The sequence below is a fragment of the Tyto alba genome, unplaced genomic scaffold (genome assembly GCF_018691265.1).
Source record: "Tyto alba isolate M040663 unplaced genomic scaffold, T.alba_DEE_v4.0 Super-Scaffold_44, whole genome shotgun sequence".
Taxonomy (NCBI): Eukaryota; Metazoa; Chordata; class Aves; order Strigiformes; family Tytonidae; genus Tyto; species Tyto alba.
Genome location: NW_024881320.1, coordinates 11,181,606 through 11,202,914, shown reverse-complemented (window position 1 = coordinate 11,202,914; position 21,309 = coordinate 11,181,606). Strand labels below are relative to the sequence as shown.

The window sequence follows — 21,309 nt, the reverse complement described above, 5'->3', positions numbered from 1 at the left end:
GATCTCTCAGTTATAAGGAAATGATAAATCAAGGACTAAATATTCTTTAGAGATCCCTTTCTGTAAAGTTTCCTATTATTTCAAAAGCTAAGATAAAAATACAACTGGGTATTAATGTCCCAAAATTATTATCTGTAGTGAAAATTAAAGAGAATATGGAAAAAGGCCTATTAAATTGTGCATCAGCAACTGCAACAAAATTCCTATTAAAAATATGTCCTCATATCAGATCCTCTCTGGCATTACTGTATTTTTTTTTTCATTACTTTATTGTATCAATCCTAAGTTTTAGGAAGATTTCAAACAACCTGACAGTCTGAAATCTCTATTTGATGTACAGTTAAGTATTCCATGTTCACTTCTTAAGATTAAGGAAATGGAACTTGAGAGCAGGGGTATTTTGTGGGTTGATTTTTTTTTTTTTTTTTAACTCATTCCTCATAATGTATTCAACTTGTGACATTTCAGGGATTTCTATGTCAATCTATAACACATACTCTGTCAACATGTGAGAAAGAGTAGCTCTGGACAGAAGATGAAGAGAGGTCAAAAGGAAGCTTGTTAACTTTAGAAGATATTAATAAAAAAATATTGTTATTTGAAAGATGTCATTGGGAAGAAAGAACTTGTATGTTCATCTGTACTGCCAAGACCTTCATTGTATCACAGTGAGATCCTGTCAGTCACTTGGATAATTAAGTAACTATCATTACTGAAACACATCCTAGATACTAGAAAAATATCTGTAGTCCTTTTGACTTAATTCTATGCTTAAGTGCATTTTATGATGAATCTTATCCTGAATGAAATAGGGGCTGACTTCAAAAGTCTCTATTCCACGCTGTTCCTCCATACCAGAAAAAGCCATTAGCATGTCATTGTCACTGCTCCATTAGCATTCAGGCACAACACCTGCATGCCTACCAATTAACAAGAAAAAGTTGTGCTAAACTTTGGGGAATCTAAATTACTACTTAATTTTAAAATGCAGGAAAAAAAAGGCTCAATACTTCTATAGCCATTACCCTGTGCCAGCATTCTCCCATGTGCACCATAAGCCCCGTGGACCATACATCAAAGCCTTGTTACCTCAACTGTGGTGGCTCAAAGGGCTGAAGGAGGAAAGAGAAGAGACAGTGATGTGTTATGGTGCAAGTGACCTGAACTAGCCCACATTCAATCCTCGTGACAGAGCTCTTACTGCTAAGTATGCTGACCAGGTAGCATCTCTCATGATACGAGCTTACATAACTTATTCTCGGGGAAGATGAAGTACAGCTTCATGGTGCCAATATGAATGAGGTATTCTACCTTTGTCAATTAATCACTATGCAGCTTAGTAATCGTGTTGTCTGCCTTCCATCCTTTTTAAACTTTTTGGAAATTAGAAGGAAGAGGGAGAAGACCTCTGAAACATCTGCATGTGGGTGCAGGTAACAGGGTCAGAAAGCCAACAGGGCATAACTCACTTTTTCTGAATAATATCTCTTTCTGTCTTAAAATATCTGAAGGAAAATGTATGCTCAGCTATTACATGAAGGTATCTGAAATGCGATAAACAATCAGCTACAAGTCAAAAATCAGAAATGAGTGCCATAGAGGGCTTTTCTAAAGATCTATACACATATGCTAACTCAATTTACAGTAAAGAAAAAATCCTACTTCATAGTTCAGAGCTTCTGAATAACTAACTATATATTATTAAAAAAAAAAATCTTGTCTCATGCAATAAAGATGGGTTGTTCACAGGCTGTGGAGGTACAGACTCTTTCTCTTTGTCCTGCCTGCCTGGCACCGTGTCTCCCCTCTTCTTTTTACTTGTATGTAAGCATTTTTCCTTACTGGTCTCTAGTCAGAAACATGATGTAACACACAATTCTCATTCTTGAAACAGATTCCACCCATAATGGAAGACAACATTCAGCTCTGTATCAAAAAGCATTTGCACATTATTAAAAACAAAAGAATTGCAGAGATTTACATGGGAGCAGATTAATTCCTTGAGGACAGCAAGTCCTCTGAATGTTTAAAGGGAGTTCTCTTATGAGTCAAAGATGAGAGTCTATGTTTTGTCTGGCTGCACTGAAAGCTGAATGTGTTTCAGTATCTTTCAGTCCTATATTGCTGTTCTTCTGTCTTCAAACGCAGAGCAACAGAGTATCTCATCAATGTTCCATTTATTTAGTCAAATCCTTTTTACATAATCTCACACTAAATGTCAGTGTGATACTTTTACTAATCAGAGAGAGGTTAAATTGGGGAAAGGTAAAAATGAAGCATACTGCAATAAACTGGATCTGGTTCATTATTCATGTAGTCCAGTGTGCAGTCCCCATGAACACCCAGTACCATGTGCCAGAAAAGGACATGTACTGCAGACCAAAAGATTTAATTTTAAACTGCTGGAGAGAGAGGATTTTGAAGGGTAAGATTTTAAAGTTCCAAAATGCAATGTGAATGTTCTTTTTATGCAGAAACATCCACACCATCTTAGAAGCTTATTTAGTTTGCCATGAGTGACAACCTGATGCAAAAAAGTTTCTCAGAGATCACCTTTGTCTCATCAGGATGTTGAGAACCCCCATTTACAAAAAACTGTGCATCTTAGTAACATCTGCAGAATTACAGACCAACAATGAAGTGAGACTTCTCCCACAGCATGAAGCAAGTAGCCTTTCCCAGTGAGTTTATCATGCAGGTTTTGCCAATTATTAAAAGCAAGCCGTGACAGGTAAAAGCAGGAAGAGAATGCCTGGGGAACAGAGATTTGTATAAAGGTTAGAGGCAGCACGGGCAATATTGGTTGCAAAAGCAATCAGGCAAAGACAAACACAAAAAAGGATGATTACATCTAACTACACATAACATACTACATGACATGGATGAAGACTTAAACAATATAACATTTTAACACTGCAATAGCAATGGATACTAAATACATCATCTGCATACCACCACAATAATATGGAACTGAGTATCAACACAACAAAAGGCATATTACAGAGAAAAAGACCTTACATCAATCTCCCACTCCACTTTTTGGGAAACAGATTTCTCATTCAGACTTTTTTTTTTTTGTTTTTAATTTTAATACTTTTACTGCTTTCCAAACTAACTTTAATGCTTAGCACAAAATGTAGGTAAATTTAAACTTCTTAAAGTCTGTACTGCAATTGGTATTTACTGACTACATACATCCAGCCAGTATAAAGGAATACAATGAGCATGTCTGTTTTGGTATAGAACACTGGCCATTTAGCTGTATAAGTATGGTGACATCCCAGGTAATGATAGTCTTGGTCCCTGCCGAGTTCCTGTTTTTCCTTGTTTTGTATTTTCCTCTTGGAAAATATGAAGAGTCTAAACCTCAGGCTTCTACTATCAAATGCAAGTTTTCATTCTGAAGGGTTATAAAAGAGCAACAGGCAGGGGTGATGACAGCAAAGACAGGATTAACAGAAGGAAGGAAAAGATGTTGCTGAATGGAAGGACAAGAAAAAAGAAAGGAAGTTGTCTATTTTATACTCATGACAGCAGCTAGTCAGCCAGCAAATAACAGCTGCCACTCAGCAATACTTCTGTCTCCTTCAAGGAGATGTATGCTAGCAGCTGCCATGAGGAAAAAAAAGTTTAGTTACTTTACAAGCTGTATTTACTGGTTCCTTTTTCCCACTTCCATTAAATATATGACTTAAAACTAGTATCACCAGCATTCACTGGTTATAAAGCTTATCAATGCTCTCAGCTTTAACAGTGGTTTCAGCATATCCTGGTCTTCTTTTCTACCAGCAAAACATGCTGGAGAGCTACAGCACTATAATGATGCATTTAAATATAGTGTATCCAAGCTAAGCTCCCCCTGGTAACTTCACCTATCTACAGATGAATGCTTGAGGATCAGATTCCCAATATTTTCCAAGAAAAGATGGCTGGCTATATAGTAATTCGCTCCTGCCTGTAATGAGAAAATTTGCTGCACTAGAAGGCACACTGTTGAATATCTTGTTAAAAAAACAAAAAAACAAAACAAACAACAAAAGAAACCAAACAAATCAAAAACCCCACAACAAATTAATCAAGACAACATGGCTCAGAAGGAACCACATGAGTTCATATAGTCCATTCCTTTTTCCATGAGGATAAATTACATCTCCATCATTCCTGGCAGATGGCTGTATCACTACTTTTTAAAGACTTCCAGTGCTGAAGTGTTGCAGTGTTATACTATCCCCGGGAACCTATTACATTGTTTCACTTTTTTTTTTTTTTTTTTTTTTTTTTTTTGCTAAATAGTATTTCCTAATACTACTCTAACACTATTTTCTAATGTCCAGATTGAAAATGCAATTTAAATCTAGAATCATCTGTTCTATCTGCCATGGACATGGACATCCTGACTCTTTACCTCAAAACTCTTCGTATTGATACTATTTAAGTTACACTGCTGTCATGTCTCCTCTTAGTCTTCTCCTCCCTAGACAAACCATCCCTGTTCCTTTTCTCTTTACTCACAGGTCATGTTTTCTTGAAGCACAGCACACAACAATGGTCAAAAGAGGTCTCAGCTCAGCAATGACAGGGATCCCAACTAGCATGTTTGCTTGTGGTGACATAGGAAGAAAACTTAGTAGGTAAGACTTTGTATAATGCTCCTTTTGTTTATGTCCTTTATGATCAACAATACCAGTACAAGAGTAAGTAAGAGTATTGCCAGGCTTCAGAAATAATAAATATCTAGGCTGAATTTAGCCCAAATTATTCATTCTGTGAATAACAATACAGACAGTTTTGTTTACTGTCAGAATGGTGAAAAATAAATAATCGAAAGAGTAGTCAAATGATGGATATTTTCTTGCTATTTTTAGGAATGGTACAATGGAAATGCAGGCACTGGTTTTCTTCAGTGATGTGATTATGTGTAAGATGTCAAGAGCATTTTACTTCAAAAGTATGTATTTTAATAAAAGTAAAATGCAAATGCAGGCAGAGGAGCAAAGTATATGTAATAATATAAAAGTGGAAGACTTCTAAGCATTGCTCAGCCTGGTACTCTCCTTCCATCTGTAACAGCCTCAAGGCAAATATTTCAGTTTCCTGGGGCTCTTCAATATGCTATATCCAGAGTTTAGCTGTGCCAGCAACTTGCAAAACATTATGAATGATGCCGTACTTTGCAATTCTACTTGTCATGGTTACACACGGCCTTCCTAAAGATCATCCTAACTCCGCTTCTTTCAGCTGCTGACATTTTGAATTGCTTTGACAGCAGCAAAGCTTAGTCCTAGCTAGGCTAAGCTAGCAGACCCAAGAACTGCTACTTCAGCCCTGGCAGAGGTAGACATTCCTTAGGTTGCATCTTCAGGCTTTGATAAGCAGACAACTTCAACTTTGCTCCCATCACGCAATTAGCATGCCACAGTCTATAATATCTTACTTTGAGTGGACATACCAATGACACATACTGCAATATTTATCTAACTTATGCATCTCCTGGGAACATTTCAACAGTCTTCAGGACCTAAGCAGATGTAGTCTTAGGCAGAACTCCTTCTCACAGGGAATATGATTTAGGAAATATTTAAATATTTGCTCCCTTTTGTGTTTGCTGTGTCAAAAGACATCAAAAGGCTAATATAAGAGCCTGATCACTACATAACCCATTCACATTAACACACTACATATGATATCAAAACAGTCCAGTGAATTACTCCTGATTGAAATGCGCGCATGAATAAAATGAACATTTCCCTATTCAATTCAGTGAAAGAGATGAAGGATCTGCTGTCAGTTTCACCATTTGTTGGAGAAAAGGAATAAATTTACCTTGCAGAGTTTCCAGGCATAGGAACATTTGTTTCAAAACTATGTCAACAAAGTTATTTAAAAATTACTGCTCTTCAGAAAATGACAATAGGAAGCAGCCTACCCTCCAGAAATAAATTCTTATCAAGCAGAGCATTTCTGTGGGGCCCACTACATTCTACCAACACTAAGCTATGCATTGCAGATATTTTATTCCTTCTTGAGTGCTGATACTCATAGATCCAGATGGATAAACAAATGGCCAGAAGAGTAGAATCAGAATAAAATTCCTAGCCAAATAATAATGTCAGGTTACTTAAATAGTAACTTAATTTCTACTACATATGTATATTGCAAATTCTTCAATAACACTGATACCACCCTACCTCCTGTATTTATAAGCCAATTATTTATTATATCACTTCATATTCTATAGAGATGAGCTGCTAACCAGTCATTGTAAATGATAAAGAAAAATTAAAAGATGAAGTCTACTGGACTGTCATGCAAATCACTTCGTGCTGATACACAATATATTCAAAATAGTTGCCACCTGCCTCCTTCAAAAAAAGATAATACTATTTTGTTTTGCCTTTTTAACAATTTGTCTTGGATCAGCCACAGTTCAAATTTTCACCTGGTCATTTCACACAGGCACTGAAACAGCGTCCAGTCTTCTAAAGACTGAATCTACATCTTTCCTGGTAAACTCAGACAGACATTTAGCTCTGGAAAAAAAAAAAAAAAATTGAATCACTGAAAATTCAGTCAGCTACATACTCCTCCTATCGACACTGCCGTTTTGACTAAGTGACAGGTGACAATGGTGGCAGGTGACAACTTTGAATTTTGTATTTAAAGCTCTGACTGTACATTGATTCTATTTAAAGCACTGAATTTATAAAGGTAATGAACTTCAATATTGCCCGTGTTACCACAGACCCATCACCCTCCTTGAAATGAGCAGTTTGATCATTCCTGGTCAAACCCCCCATGATTAGAGCACCTCCCTGTGCTGCCAGTATTGAGAACAGGGACTGTACCGTCCGGCGTTGCCTGCTGACGGGGTTTTTTACATTTGACGTAATCGTGGTCAACTGGAGTGGCTGTGTAAGGTGGGGATGTCAGACCTGGACCAGAGGAGGAGGGGAGGGAAGTCCCGGGGCCTGGCACTGTTCCGGCTGAAGAGTGAGAGTCTTCATCAATCATGCAAGCTTTTTCCCTGGAAAGGGCAAGGAAAAACCCCCAAGTGTTAATATACTAGGGACATATATAAAGAACAAAAGGAGATTACATCTTCTTACAATATTTCCAACACAGTAATCAAACCTTACTGACAAATTCTAAATGATGCATTTTTAGTACAGGTTATCAATAGTAAAACTTTTTATTTTACAATTGTTAATGAGACAAATTATGAGGACTAAGGTCTCTTATCATTTAAAATAAAGGCCACTTGCTTTTGCATTTGTTAATAGTTGAATTTAAAATTTGATATTATTAATAAACAGTGGCTTCAAAACGGATCACAAGATCAAAATTATTCTATTTTGTTCCCTTTTCATCTACGCTGTGCCAATTATTGAGAAGATCTGAGAGTAGCACATAATCTTACTGGTCATGATACCTGAAAACTGCAAACATTAGAATTAATCCTAATTACTTTGTTTTACATTTAATTCAGCTTCATTTTAATAGTTCATTATACTGTAGTTTATAAGTATGCTTTCAGAGGATACCTCTGGAAATTAGCACTCACTTTTCTGCAACTTTTGGGGTGTTCTTCTCCTCACCCCTGGCAAATGGACCCTCAGAAGCCTCTTTCATAAAACTAACTAGTATCTCTGCATCTACTCCAGAGTCTGGTTTTCCCACAAGTTTCAAAATAGAAGCATGAAGCCGAAAGTATACCTAGAAAACACCAAAGTTCATTTGGTCAGTAGAGAATTCATAGTTCCGCAACCTATCACAAATAGTCTCTTCTCTGTAGAAACCACTGAACTTAGTAAAGACAGTCATTTGTTACCTAAATTTACCTGGATAGGACTTTTCCTGCCTTTGAAAGTTGCTTGTAAATGACAAGATCTGAACACTGTAAAAATTTTTTAACTGCAACCTACGGAATACAACAATGAAAGAAGACCTGGTCTCCTTGGAAGCAAGTCATCACTGGGTATGTTCTATATCCACTATTTTTAACAGACAACACAGTGAAAGCAAAGGTGTTATGACCGCTATTCCATCTCATGCACGAACTTATGTTTTCATAGGTGTGAGATGCTAGTGAAACCTATCCATGTTTGATTTTGATAAAAACTGACTAATGAACTGTGTGCAGCAAAAGCCAGAACTGGAATTTCTGCCTGTCTGTCCAATACTGAGACTGTATTCATAAACTGTCTTTAAAACAAAACCAGCCTGAAAAACAGGCTCCATTTTATTCTCCAAGTTGGTCCCAGATACACAGCACCATGTACATATGCCTAATAATATGAACTAATAATAACGGGTATTCCATTACCTGTAGAGAACAAGGTTTTCAAGCCTACATATTTAATTTTCTTTTACCTCCAATGCTTCCATGGCAAGTTCTGGTGGATTATGGTAGTGAATCTTCTTTGGATATCGGGCAGCCTCCTCATGCAAGTAATGACCTGCCTGTTTGTAATGAAGCAGATAGACAACAGGAGGCTGTTTCTGCTTCTCTGCAATCTTTCCCAGCATGTAGTGAATAAGCCACTCCTCTTCATCGCCATCTCCCTCACAGCGAGATGCTGACGTAAAACACAATTTGGCTGTCTCCAACATACTGTCTCGACGCTCTTCCATCTGTGATCGAATGAAGTGTTGAGAATACATGAATTCACTGTGGCTGAGACAAAAAAATTCTAAAAATACACTCCTGCATATAAAAATGCATCAACAAGGTATAGCATTTAAAGCCTTTTCAATCTAAAAGACACAGAACATGCACAAGTGATCAAATATATCCTGATGACCGATAGGTTTTTGTTTACCCCAGTAACTGCTGACGCAAATAACCAGAACAAAACAGTAAGACACAAAAGTAAGAACATGCATATACATATAAATCTGAACAAACTAATATACATGTCTACAAAAATTTTACCACTTTTTCAGAGCTGTAATTATCTTAACTCTTAAAAAAAAAAAAAAGTTACTTGTTCTGCAATGAATTTGTGCAGGAATGTATTTCATCTTGCTTGCAGTGCATCAAATTTTGAGCTGAACATGACAAGAATACTCCTTCCCCTCCCTTCAAAGAAATTAAACCCACCAGCATAAATTAAAGTTAACTGACAATAAAGTCACATAAAAAAACTAGGTCAGAAGATGTATTAATGTAATTTTCTCTTTTTGAAAAAGAAGTTTATAAATTTAAATTGGTGGGCTATAACAGTGTCCTAAGCGTTTGCTGCACTTCAAGATGTATAAAACAGCCTTTCCCTTCCTAAATATTTTGTAAGAAGAAGAGAATAATAAAGTTTTTTTGAGTGAGAAACACATTCCTGAAGACACATATCTCTGGAAGGTAGGTTATATTGTTCTAATTTATCTTTTACTATAATAGAGCTTTTCTTAGTAAATTATGCAGTTTTAATGAGTTGAAAAAAGAAGGATCCAAGTAGTTCTGAATAAACATTCTGATTTAATGCACAACTTAAGATGGCTTCTCTGTATTGTACCTTTTATCTGATAATATGAAATAAGTCCAGTGTTATCCCTGGAATTCTTCAGCAAGTCCCTCACAGACAAAAGGTCGCAAGACAGCAAGACCAAACTTTTGACAGATCAAAGTAATACCTTCATTTTCTGAGTAATCAGATTTGGAGCTCCTGGATGTAATAACCCTCAGAAAGAAAACTCTATTGCTAGTTGTCATTTCAAACATACTATTTAATAAACTTTTTGTTCTCCTTTAATATGCATGTTTATATTGTCTGTCTTCTTACAGGGTCAAATGCTGTCTAAGTGTTTATGAGAAGTGCAATGTTAATACAGTTATACAGGCAGCTCAGATGCAAGACCCATCACCTTGCTGTAAATGTGTTCTCCTAGAAACAAAGGATGTTTCCAATACTGTCCTCCATAATTCAAACACTACAAGTTTTTACAAATTACAATGGACATTCAGGAGCAGCACTTTTTTATTCCTTCTGCTTCCAGTTGTGGACTACGTAACTATTCTGACTTGTAAGTATTAAATCAGAAATAGAGTTTACTGGTCCAAAAAGACAGACAAAACATTTCCCCTAGCAACTCCTATCACTGTCAGAGAATATTCAGAATTGCTCATTTTGGCTTAGCAATAAACCTCAAAATAACTATAACTTTTTTATCATCATCATGCATAAGGAGCTAATGAATTTATAACAACTCTTTCTATGAAAATTCTATCAATCTCCTCATTTTGATCTTTTGTTTAAGTAAATAGCCCAAAAACACAGAAAAGGGGGAGAATGTCTTTAGATACAAGAGATGACATATGGACATAGATATCAGAGTAGTTCCCGATCTTTTCACTATTTAAATAAGCATACATTTCACCTTTTCCTAGAAATACCATATGACATTTACAGAAAGGTAAGGTAAATATAATTCCCCTTTCCAGAAGGTTACAATAATTTTGTGTCACCTTTAAAAGATAATTCAAAGATCAGGCTCAAACTAATTTTACGTAGGAAAAGGAAAGAAGAAACCCCTCTAAATATTGCTTGACACTAGCAGCTTATATGAATGAATATTAGAATTTCCAATATTACTAAGTAACCATACAGTCTAATATGTGGCATACAGCATGTAAATATTTATTTTTAAAAGTTACTATGTTAAAAAACATCATTGCTCTCAGTTAGATCCCACCTGCTGCACAACTTCAGGTGGGAGTTCTGATTTCCACTGTTTAAGCTGTCGGGATGCAAAAGAATGCAGGGCATAGGAAATGGTGCCATATTCTATCCACAAGGAGAGATTAGAGCTGTCAATCTCTAGGGCTCGCTTGAAGCAATTCAAGACGGGAGTAGAGTGCTTCCAGATTGGGCCATCACTTTTCAATTCATTGGAGTTCAACTTGTCCTGAATACGACTTGCTCGAGCCAGAGCCATGCCAGCCCATGAATCAAACCTATGCAAGCAAAAACATAACACATGAGGAATTTCCCCCCTAAACATTACACTGAATGGCACAGACAAAATTAATTTTGTTCTCTGTAACTTTCTCTTCCTTTCATCATATGCTCTCTCAAAACAGATTTCTGCATCTCCTTCTCCCATCATAGGGCAACAGAGGCCATACAGCCTAAATCATACAGATTAAAAATGGTCTCCTAATAAAGCACTGTCCCCAGTAATTGTCACACATGAAAAACAGATGAAACAAAAAAGTTTATTTGCCATTCAAAACCGGCATACCTATACTTCTAATGGCAGCACTCCCATTCATTTATTTTCTCAACCACGCTGTCTTGTTCAGATATTGTCACCCTCTATTTCTGCAGGCCAACAGACAGCCATTATGCCATTTTGTATTGTTGTAATGAACTGTGAATGGTCTTTATCATCATCATTTTCCAACATAAAAAATCACAAAAAACATTAATGTAGGAAAATTATGATGAACAATAAAGATTGCTTACTGCAGGGACTGTTCAGTATCTAGTGCTGTGTTTATTAGATCATTGACAATGAAGAGTAGTTTCCATATTCCATAATCTCACATTAACATCTGGGGTCAATGGCTCTGAAATTTTTCAATTTTACCATGATTCTAACACCAAATGATTAATCATAATGTTCTCAGATTTTTGCTTGCAATTTCTTGCTGATTTCAACTGAAACCCCATTTCTGGGTCAAGTGTCCTCAATAGTCAGATTCCTGAGGGGAATGGAAGGCAAACTGTAATACAGTCATTTGAAGAAATAACATCTCATATGACAGGGGTATAAATACTATGCTACCACATAAACCATCTTTTGAGCAACAAAATGTCACACATTGAAGTAAAAACGCATTCCATTCATTTATTTACAAATTTAGGTTTAAAAGTATCAAAACTACAAAAAAAAAGGGGGTTGAGGTGGTAATTTCTTTATCAGGCTTCAAACAAAAGTTTTAGCAATCTGCTAACGACAGTTCCCAGTCTAAAAGATTCAATAACATCAAACTACAACTATTTCCTCTGTAGATTTCACATGCAAAATTGCTCTGTGCCTTCACCTTCCCTTTTGTCTCTGTTATGTGACTGTGTTTCAGAATAGTTTTCTTGTCTCAAATCTATCAAACTGGGTTTTTTCTCAATGACCCTGATCTATCAGCTTCAAGGAGAATTAAAATAATAGTTAAAGTCTAATATGCAAACCCTATTTTAATCAGTAAATTTAAAGATTATTTCATTTCATCTTAAAAGACTGTTATTCAAAACATGCTTTATTTTTAAGATGAGAGAACTTAATCTTGGTGGTATTTCAGTAAATTGTAAATTATCAAGACACAAGGTGCTTTAGTTTAAGTATCACTTAAACACTTTACTTGAGCTTGTATTCTCTGAGTTGCTCTCTAGCAGCAATATCAATACTTTTAGAAAAAAGTCAGCCTAAACAGTATATCCATTAAAGAATGATATCTGTGCTATAGCTATGCTATTAAACAGTGATATTTTTAATTCCTTGTCATATATGAAAACACCAAAACAAAGAACAAAAGGTACAAAAGAGAAGTATTGATTCAGTCCTTGCACTTCCCAGTTATTCTTGGTTTTAACTTAGCTTCCCTCCTCCCCTTTCATTTTTTGGTTTTAATTTCAAAATGATCAAATATTTAACACTAGGTTTTGGTTTTTGTTTTGTTTGTTGGATTGTTTTAAGGATGCTCTTAATTATACAATTGACCTGTAATAATGGATTGCAGGCAGGCTTTATAGTTTGGGGGTTTTAAACTCCTGAAACCAAAATAAGTATCTTTTGTTGTCTGCTTTTCAGTACTGAAAGAAGTGAGAAGAATGAATGATGTGCAGCAAGTTTCAATAATACTGACCTGTTAGGACAAATACAAATGTCGTGCATGTAAAATTTAATAGCCTTAGACTGTTCTTTATTCTTGAAATGATAGTCTGCCAGAAGATAGTACAACTCAGTCACCACTGGTGGAGAATAGTCTGCACCATCTGGAAGAGATGGTACCTGAAAATAAAAAAAAAGTAAAGGTTCATTTTAAATAAAATGTTCATATTAAATGAGCTGCACACTTACTTCTTCCTTGTAGTGAAAGTAGCCTTTTCATCACAGAATATGAAAGTATTGAATATGAAGACAGTGAAAGCATTCCACAGATGCACAGAGCATTTACAAACACTAATGAACATCTCATACCTACTCCATATTAATCAATATTACATCTTGCCATTTCAAAACAAAAAGCTTTGGTGGTGTCATTCTTATTTCATTTAAACGCAATTACCTGAGGAAATCCAATATCATGGAATAAATCATTCCCTTATCTCAAAGTCAACATAAAAATAACAACAATAATTTGTACTCCCTTCAATTATTTTTTTTTAAAGCGATCAATTATACCTTACTGCATGTTCCTTCAATATAGGCAGATACAGTATCTAGGCTCAGCATAGGCTTGTCTGTTCGAGGAACAATTGTAGCAGTCTTCTTCAAAAGGTTGGCCAAATCAGCAGACACAGTACTGGTTTTGTAACTATCAAATTCTGGAAGAGTTTTAGGCTTAAAATATTCAAACATGAACAAAGCATCTTCCCATGTTAGATCAACCTGAAGAGGGAGGCAGATGAAAGGGGAGAAAAAAATTATCACAAATTCCAAAATTCAAAAGTCTACTAATGATGACTTTCTGTGGCTTTTCTAGTTCGTAAGAATATACATTATTACTCTAGTAGGAAACAAATTAATTCTCCCAAGAACAGAACAACCAAAGGTGGCCTTAACTTATACTGCTCAATGATGTAAAAGACTAAGGTATTGGGCTGTAACTCAGTGTATGTCACTGAAGAATAAAGCCATTCTACTTGCTTAGAAGAGCTGCTCAAAAGAGTTGTTTATAATAAGAATCAATTGCAAACATCCTGAGTGACAGAGATCCTGGGTAAGATGTGGAGGAGAAAAGCTCTACACCTTCGATTTCAAACTCAAGTAAGAAAAATAAATGAAATGGGAATTAGACAAAATTCTGAGACTTGAAAATATACAACCTCTCTACAGAAAGGTACTTTCAGAATTTATTCCTCATTTTTTCTTCACTTTTCTTTCTTGAAAACAATAAAAAAAAATTACAAGTCTCTTCTGCTAGACTAAATTTTTCTCCTCTTCATCTGGTTCCTTAAATTAAATTTTGCTTCCATACTGGGAAAGTCACATTACTAAAAATCAATTTGTCAAAGACTTCAATAAGAACTTTTCCATCCAGAATTTCCCAAATGTAACAGATCTTTCCTTTTTTGGGGCAGAAGATAACTTCCCTTTTTCTTAGTTACTCCCATTTTCTCATTATTTTAATTTTCTAACAGGTAAGTTTAAGAGACAGAATTCACAAATATTCAATGAGTGATAACAGAACACTATTTGTGTATTTAGAAACGTCTGTTCAAAGGAGCCAGACAATTGTTTTGCTCATACGAAACTATTTTTCATTTATAATTCTATGATAACTTGCATTTGGTAAATGCAAAAATCATCTGATGCTTTTGAACAAGATCAGTGATGTTTCAAGGCAGAAGACTGCTGACCTGCTTTTTCTGTCCCTTCTTTAACACTACAACAGTCTTCCCAAGGCACTCTGTAGTTGTTGTTCTCCCAAACTCAACTGAATTTCAGACAATTTTCACAAATAGCTACCAGATATTTACCACCATAGATTTCAAAATAAGCTATAATATAATTTACTTGCATAATTTTTTAACAGTCACATTTTTCACTTTCATAAACTGCAAGGCTGGCTGATAAAAGTTTTCTTCTCTTAAGCTGACTTTTTTTCTCTCTAATTTTCCTCACACTTGAACTTCTTCTCTGTTGAAAACACAAAAGTCATGGCTCAATAAAATTGATTTGTCAATAGTTTCAAAATGGCAGTCTACTGTGAACAAGACTATACTAGCATTTCATTTCAAATATCTGACCCTCTATACTCATAAAGGCTTCCATATTTTAAAAATTATTTTATTTTCTACAATATGTAAAATACATAAAATTTACAAGGAAATAAAAGTAATCTTTCTCCAAAATATATTAAGGTGCATTAAAACCAAAGAAGAGTGTATCTTTCATCACTTCAGGATATTCCACTGCCATTAAACAATACACATCCTACCTGCTGTACTGAATGTTCTTCTAGGTACCTTGCTTTGCTTTTTTTGCTCGGGAAACCATATAAACAATAAAAACACTGTTCCAAGGCTGTTTCTAGCTCTTCTTTGTATGGATGAGTATCTTCAGAAGTGGATGCTGCAAGTTCTTTTTGTAGAACCTGAACCTACAACACCACAAATACCAAAGAAAAACAGTCATCTGAGAGCTGAAGGTTGTAAGCATTAAGTTACCTAACTGTCTGAAGACAGATAATGAAAATATTAAGGAACTACACATATTTTTCCCCAATTGCAACCACATATTAACCATATTTCTGTAAACTAGTCTCACACAAGTAATTTCAATTACACTAGAACTGCAATAAAGTACTTCTATTTTTTTTCCCTATGTTAATTGATGAACTTTTGTCTTTAATCAATGAGATTAGATATCAGATTAATATTTGAGACTTAAGGTCATTCAAAGTTTTCCACTACACACCAAGTTGCTTCTGTGAATACAAACACTACAGTTTGTCAACCCTGTGAATAAGGAAAAGGCACAGAAGAATTTCTGCCCTAATCCACAAACATCAATTTCCTTTGCATGGAAAGAGGGGGATGGAGAGGACTTTGAAGAAAAACAAGGGATGGGTAATGAAAATCTGGCTAAAAGGGATACAGAATTGCACGATATGGATAGGATTATACAGATGGCTACACACCGAGGAAAGTGGCTGGATTGATCCCAAATGACAAAACACTGTAGCAAGTTGCTATCTTTAACTTCAATATTACAAGAAAAAGTACACATTAGTAGCATATTTTGGAAGATACTATAACTCTAAAACATCCATTACAGAAAACTGGAACCAAATGCCAAAAGACAAAAGGTAATTATTTGAAAATTTCCACTCAGCTTCCTTAAAAAGCAAACCAAAAAAGAACGTATTCCAGAAAGACATTTCAAAGTCAATAAATATATGTTCACCAAGAATAATCTGTGTAGTGGGATTCTGGATCTTTATTTCAAAACCAAAACAAAACCCACACTTAATCACTGAGGTTTAAGAATCAATTCCAACATATTCCACTATGAAATGTAAATTAAAAAAATGTTTAAGTAGAAATTGCATTCATAATATCTTATACATCCAATAGCAGTATGTCATTTGTGTGTCCTTAGTATCAGAGTGCACCTGTTACATCTAAAGAAAACTCATTTGAGGTGGTAGTGGAGAAATCCTTCTACTATAATCGTCATCTGTGAAACTGAAGGGTACAGAAGAATAACAAGTTCTCCACTGTGATTTTCCTCTAAAGTTCTAGGATACTGTATTCTACCAGGAGAGTTCTATTAACTTAGAAGCAATTTCCTTGAACATTTTTCCTTTTATAGAAAGCATCAACTTTCACTTATTCATTTTAGAAAGATTTGACTTCTCCAAACTAGCCACACTCATTCCTCAACATATTGGTTAACTAGGGAGTTTCGTCAACCGAGAATTTGCAGTCATAAATTGAAAATGCAAAACCATGTATTTGTAATTCATATACAAGCTCATTGTATTACATATACAGTACTTCAGCTGCCTGTTTATCACCATTTATCATTTTTCAACATCTAGGATTGTAAACTCAATTATTTATGCATTTGATGCATGCTACAAGAAGCTTCTCATCATGACAGGCTTTCCTGACACTATGAGCACTGCACATTATCACAAGGAAAAATTCTGGCATTCTGCATGTAAGAAGCTCATTTGCAAATCCTGGGTTTAACTGTAAGATGTTAATTCTCTTCTGTTTAAGAAATCTGTGCTAAGAACAAGGTACCATTTATTAACAGCCAAAACTCTGAAAAATAAGAGTAAAGACAATGCTCAGAAATTCTGAGTGAAATTCTGAGTCACGGCAATCGTCTTTAGTCACAGCAGACACCTTATTTCCACTACTTTTCCTGTAAGAATTTGTGAATACCTGAAACTTATGAAAAGTGTAGATAAACAAGTTGAAAGGAAGACATAAACATTGCAGAATACTGTAACAAAAGTATGATATTCCAACTGCTGCAAACAAAATCACATCTAACACCAGTAACAGAATTCTCACATGAACAATATTCAAAACAATCTCCTATGTTCTTATTCAGCTTTTAAATTCTTGGCAGTAACCCATAATTGTCCTTAGCAATTCAGACTTCGATTATTGCTAAAGGACTTAACTACATACCTGTAACCATACACACCACCTTCAGCCACAAGCAATACAGTGTAGCGGAGCAGACAGTTCACCCACAGAAGGTGATCATTTAATACTAGTCTATAAACCACACCTTTGTTTATCATTCTTAAAGCTGCCTTTCTCTGCAGATAATTCATCCCATTTTAGCTTTGTTTTTCCTTACCCCTCCAACACCCTTATCCCTGAAAACTAAATTATTTTGCTGACTAATACCATATTGTATTTTAGTTTCAGTGGGCAATTCTGCAACTGAAAATTGAAGATTTTGTTGAAAGTACCTGATGACATTTGCAAAGATCTAGCTGTAAATACATTCAGAGCTCTCAATTATCTGTAGTTTATCCAGGTTCACAGGTTATACTATCAGACTCCCCAGGCTGTGGATACAGGCACACTATACAGACATACAATTTAGATTCATCACTTTGGAGCACTGCATCTGAGGGCAAGCTGGAGTCTGGAAACAGGCTATCTATTTTCATGAAGCACAGTGCTGGAGCTAATAAGCCCTCTGGCCTCAAGGCAGATCCATGCAAAGGCAACTCAGGTGTATCAACATTATGCTCCTAATACGAGGGAGACCGAGGAGAGTAGGATGCAGAGATAATCTAATAGTTCTACACTGAATCAGCCTCAGTTCAAACACTGTTCATTAGCTTCAGCCCTACCGGGGTGAGCAGACTCCTGCAGAACCCCTCAGGCTCTCCGTGCCATCCGTCCCAGCTGTCTAAATTACTGTCCTAGACACACTGCTGCTCACATGCAGAGGTAGATGGGGTCTGGCACTGAGCTGTGGTTAATAAGCTCCAGGGAGTGCTGAGAAGGGAAATTAAGGGATTCCCAAGTAGCTCTATGCAGAACTAATCATGATTTTCTCTTGGCTAAAGGTAATAAACCTCAGTGGAGTCAAGCTGAATTTGCAAAGTGTCACTGAAATATCCCTGTTGAGCACTGCCCAATGGATGCTATGGTATTATCTGGGTTTGCCAGCAGCTAGGTTATCCCAGAGTGCCAATACACTACACAGTGAAAAGCTGATGGCATTTCAATTTCTAAGCTAAGGATAACATGATGAAACAGCAATATACACAGAAATATTCTCCTTACCTGAAGAAAATTTCTTTTCTGGTATAAGAACTAGACCTCAAAGAATAATCTTAATACGGTCAACAATGAATGGGCAACTGCTTTCATCTAATTACTGCCCAGACACCCATTTCTGGAGTGTATTAGATCTTCTAATGCACCCATCCGAAAAACAGAGCAAAGAACAGCATTCAGACACATGGAAGTGAAGGACTGAAGTAGTTCTTTGTTCTCATCATCTTTGTTCAGCAGATGAACTCTATTTGTATACTTGAAGTTACATTTTGTTAGCAAGACTACTTTTCACAATGAGAACAATCAGCCACTGGAATAATCTCCCCAGGGAAGTGGTGGATTCCCCAACATTGGACACTTTTAAGATTCAGCTGGACAAGGTGCTAGGCCATCTTGTCCAGACCGTGCTTTTGCCAAGAAAGGTTAGACCAAATGATCCTTGAGGTCCCCTCCAACCTGCTGTTCTATGATTACCTGTGTTTATTTTTAAAGAGTAGAAAATGCATCTTCCAAAGCTAAGCACCACAAAATTCAAGTCATTCAACTTAAGTTTTATCATGATCAGTGGCTGATAATAGGCTCACATTTCTCCTAAGTACTCAGAATAATCACTTAACACTTCTTCAGTGCTTTCTCTTTCAGGGCAAGGTAGATTATTTACTAATTCCCATTTAAGATGTTTTTATAGTACAGAGTTGGTTATCCAAAGGCACCTCTTCTCTGACAAAAAATTCTGTTTAGAACACATACCAATGGACAGGGGTCAGGAATAACAAGCCTTTGCTGTTCAGATTAAAGTGACTGAAATATTCATGTGTTTGCCTGGGAGAAGGAGGAAATCGGATTTAAAAGTGTATTTTTAACATGAAGACATGGCAATAAACAATCTAATGTAACTCTGAAGTTGTTTCCTGCTTTGAGATAGGAGTTGGCCAGATGTCTTTCAGAGGTCCCTTCCAAACTAAATTATTCTACGATGCTAACACTTACATAGAACTTGAGAAGAGCGCCATCTGAATTGCAACACCAGGATCTTCTTCCCAAATACTCATGAGCAGTGTTCAGCAGCATGAGTGAAGAAGGCAACATAGGGGTATCAGGACTCACTGGAAAAAAGAAGTTGGTAAATATTTAAGTAGCACAGAACTGACTTAAATCCAACTAGCCAATACTTCACCTGGCAAAAAGGAGTTTCCTCTGTGATAAGAAAGTGATGTTTGCAAATCCCGCTACTCCCTCTTTCAGCCAGCCAGATAACACAACAAACGAGTATTTTCCTATTTATACTCCAGAGCTAGATGGTAAGGAGCTCAGCTCCAATATGTAAAAGTGATTAATTAACCCACCTTCTTCTCCCTGGTTCTGCTGTTGCTGGCAGCAAAGGGATCGAAAAGATTCTTCCTCACACTGGATGATCCTGTGCAGGATAATCCATGGAAGCACTGAGGAGACATATGGTTCTTTTGGTTCTTCCTGGACTGCCATGCTGCAGTCTATGATCTAATAAAGAAACAGACATTACACAAAGTGATACAAAATAAACATCAGGTGTGAATCCTTTCCAAACAACCTAAAGTTGTTAATGTATTTTATCCTAAGGAAATAATCTAAAGTTGAATCTCAGCTTGTCACAATGAATGGCAGTAGAAGTCCCACAAATAAGATCAACTGGTATGGGGAAGACTAAAAGATCATTTCCCCTACCCTGACACTCATCTTGCATAGTAAATTTCCAATTAGTTATTTCTCTGTTAACACCAGATACAAACAATTCAAAGTAAGCAAATGTGCAGCACAAATTCTTTGTGTTAGTAGGCCTCATTAACTGTACAAAAATTTTATTTACAACTCAACAAGGAAGAGGAACCTAGTTAAAATTTTGTGAATTCTTTACCAAGTCTTACAATAACTGTTAAAAACCAACTAGAATCATTAACAGATGCTATATAAATGTTGTATCTGAATAAATTCTGAGCAACACAATACTGTGTCATGGAACCATTGTCCTAGCATTTCTCATAGACAACTGCTCATTTTATTGCGACAGTGCCAGAAACTTCTTAAGTCCCACACTTTTCTCACATTCTTTCACACATACAATAGTTTTTCTATTTGGTATTTACGTAGATAAAGAATCGTATTTATTATTACTACAGGAACCATTTAGGATATTACAATGAATACTCTCTTCTCCAGAATTCCATTACACTCCATAACATAGTGACACACATACAACTTTACACAATGAGAGTGTAATTTTGTGAGTTGTGAAGGTCCTTGGCTTTTGCTGAAGTAAATGGAGATTTGGAAGTTGCAAGCACACTGAATTTTGACATTAATTAGACTAGCTTAAAAGAACTGAGAGCCTGCCATTTGTTATCTGGACTGAAAGATATTCATTCAGTAGTTTTAAGGTTTAAAATTATCTCCTTTAAAAGACTAAAATTAGCTGTATTTGTAATACTAGAAACAGACTGAACATCCCTTTTTTTTCCTGCCGTCTTCTCATCATCCTCTCTGTTTTTACTGGAAAAACTCTCAGCTTGGCCATAACTTGCAAACAACTCTACCATGTTTGTAAGGCTTACAGGATCTTGTCTTCTAGCCCAGAGCACATACAGTCAAGACCAGTACCACAACTTACAAACTGCACCCAGCCAGCTCAATCAGTCGTCTCATTATCATCATTTCAAATAGCGTAAGAAAATAGTTTTGTTCCTTGGGCTATCTTAATTCTTTGATTATTTTATGCAGCTTGGTGTTTGAAGGTACCTGCTGTTATTGATTCTGGCACAGGTATGCTCAGTGCATCCCTAACACACTGAAATTAAAA

General features: G+C 36.0%; 1 protein-coding gene across 8 annotated transcripts in view; it reads right to left on the bottom strand.

Annotated features, from left to right (window-relative positions):
* The window catches only part of CABIN1 (calcineurin binding protein 1), a 118,344-nt gene that overhangs the window by 77,439 nt on the left and 19,596 nt on the right, over positions 1-21,309 (bottom strand). For 6 of the 8 annotated variants that reach the window (XM_042805219.1, XM_042805218.1, XM_042805222.1 and 3 more), the window contains 9 exons: positions 19,823-19,976; positions 19,467-19,582; positions 15,155-15,316; positions 13,396-13,602; positions 12,857-13,002; positions 10,687-10,948; positions 8,371-8,631; positions 7,562-7,713; positions 6,846-7,024 (listed from right to left, as the gene is read on the bottom strand). In XM_042805219.1, the coding sequence (XP_042661153.1) occupies positions 6,846-7,024; positions 7,562-7,713; positions 8,371-8,631; positions 10,687-10,948; positions 12,857-13,002; positions 13,396-13,602; positions 15,155-15,316; positions 19,467-19,582; positions 19,823-19,976 (1,639 nt within the window). The remainder of the gene's footprint in view (positions 1-6,845; positions 7,025-7,561; positions 7,714-8,370; positions 8,632-10,686; positions 10,949-12,856; positions 13,003-13,395; positions 13,603-15,154; positions 15,317-19,466; positions 19,583-19,822; positions 19,977-21,309) is intronic. The other 2 variants (XM_042805224.1, XM_042805226.1) reach the window with 1 other exon arrangement.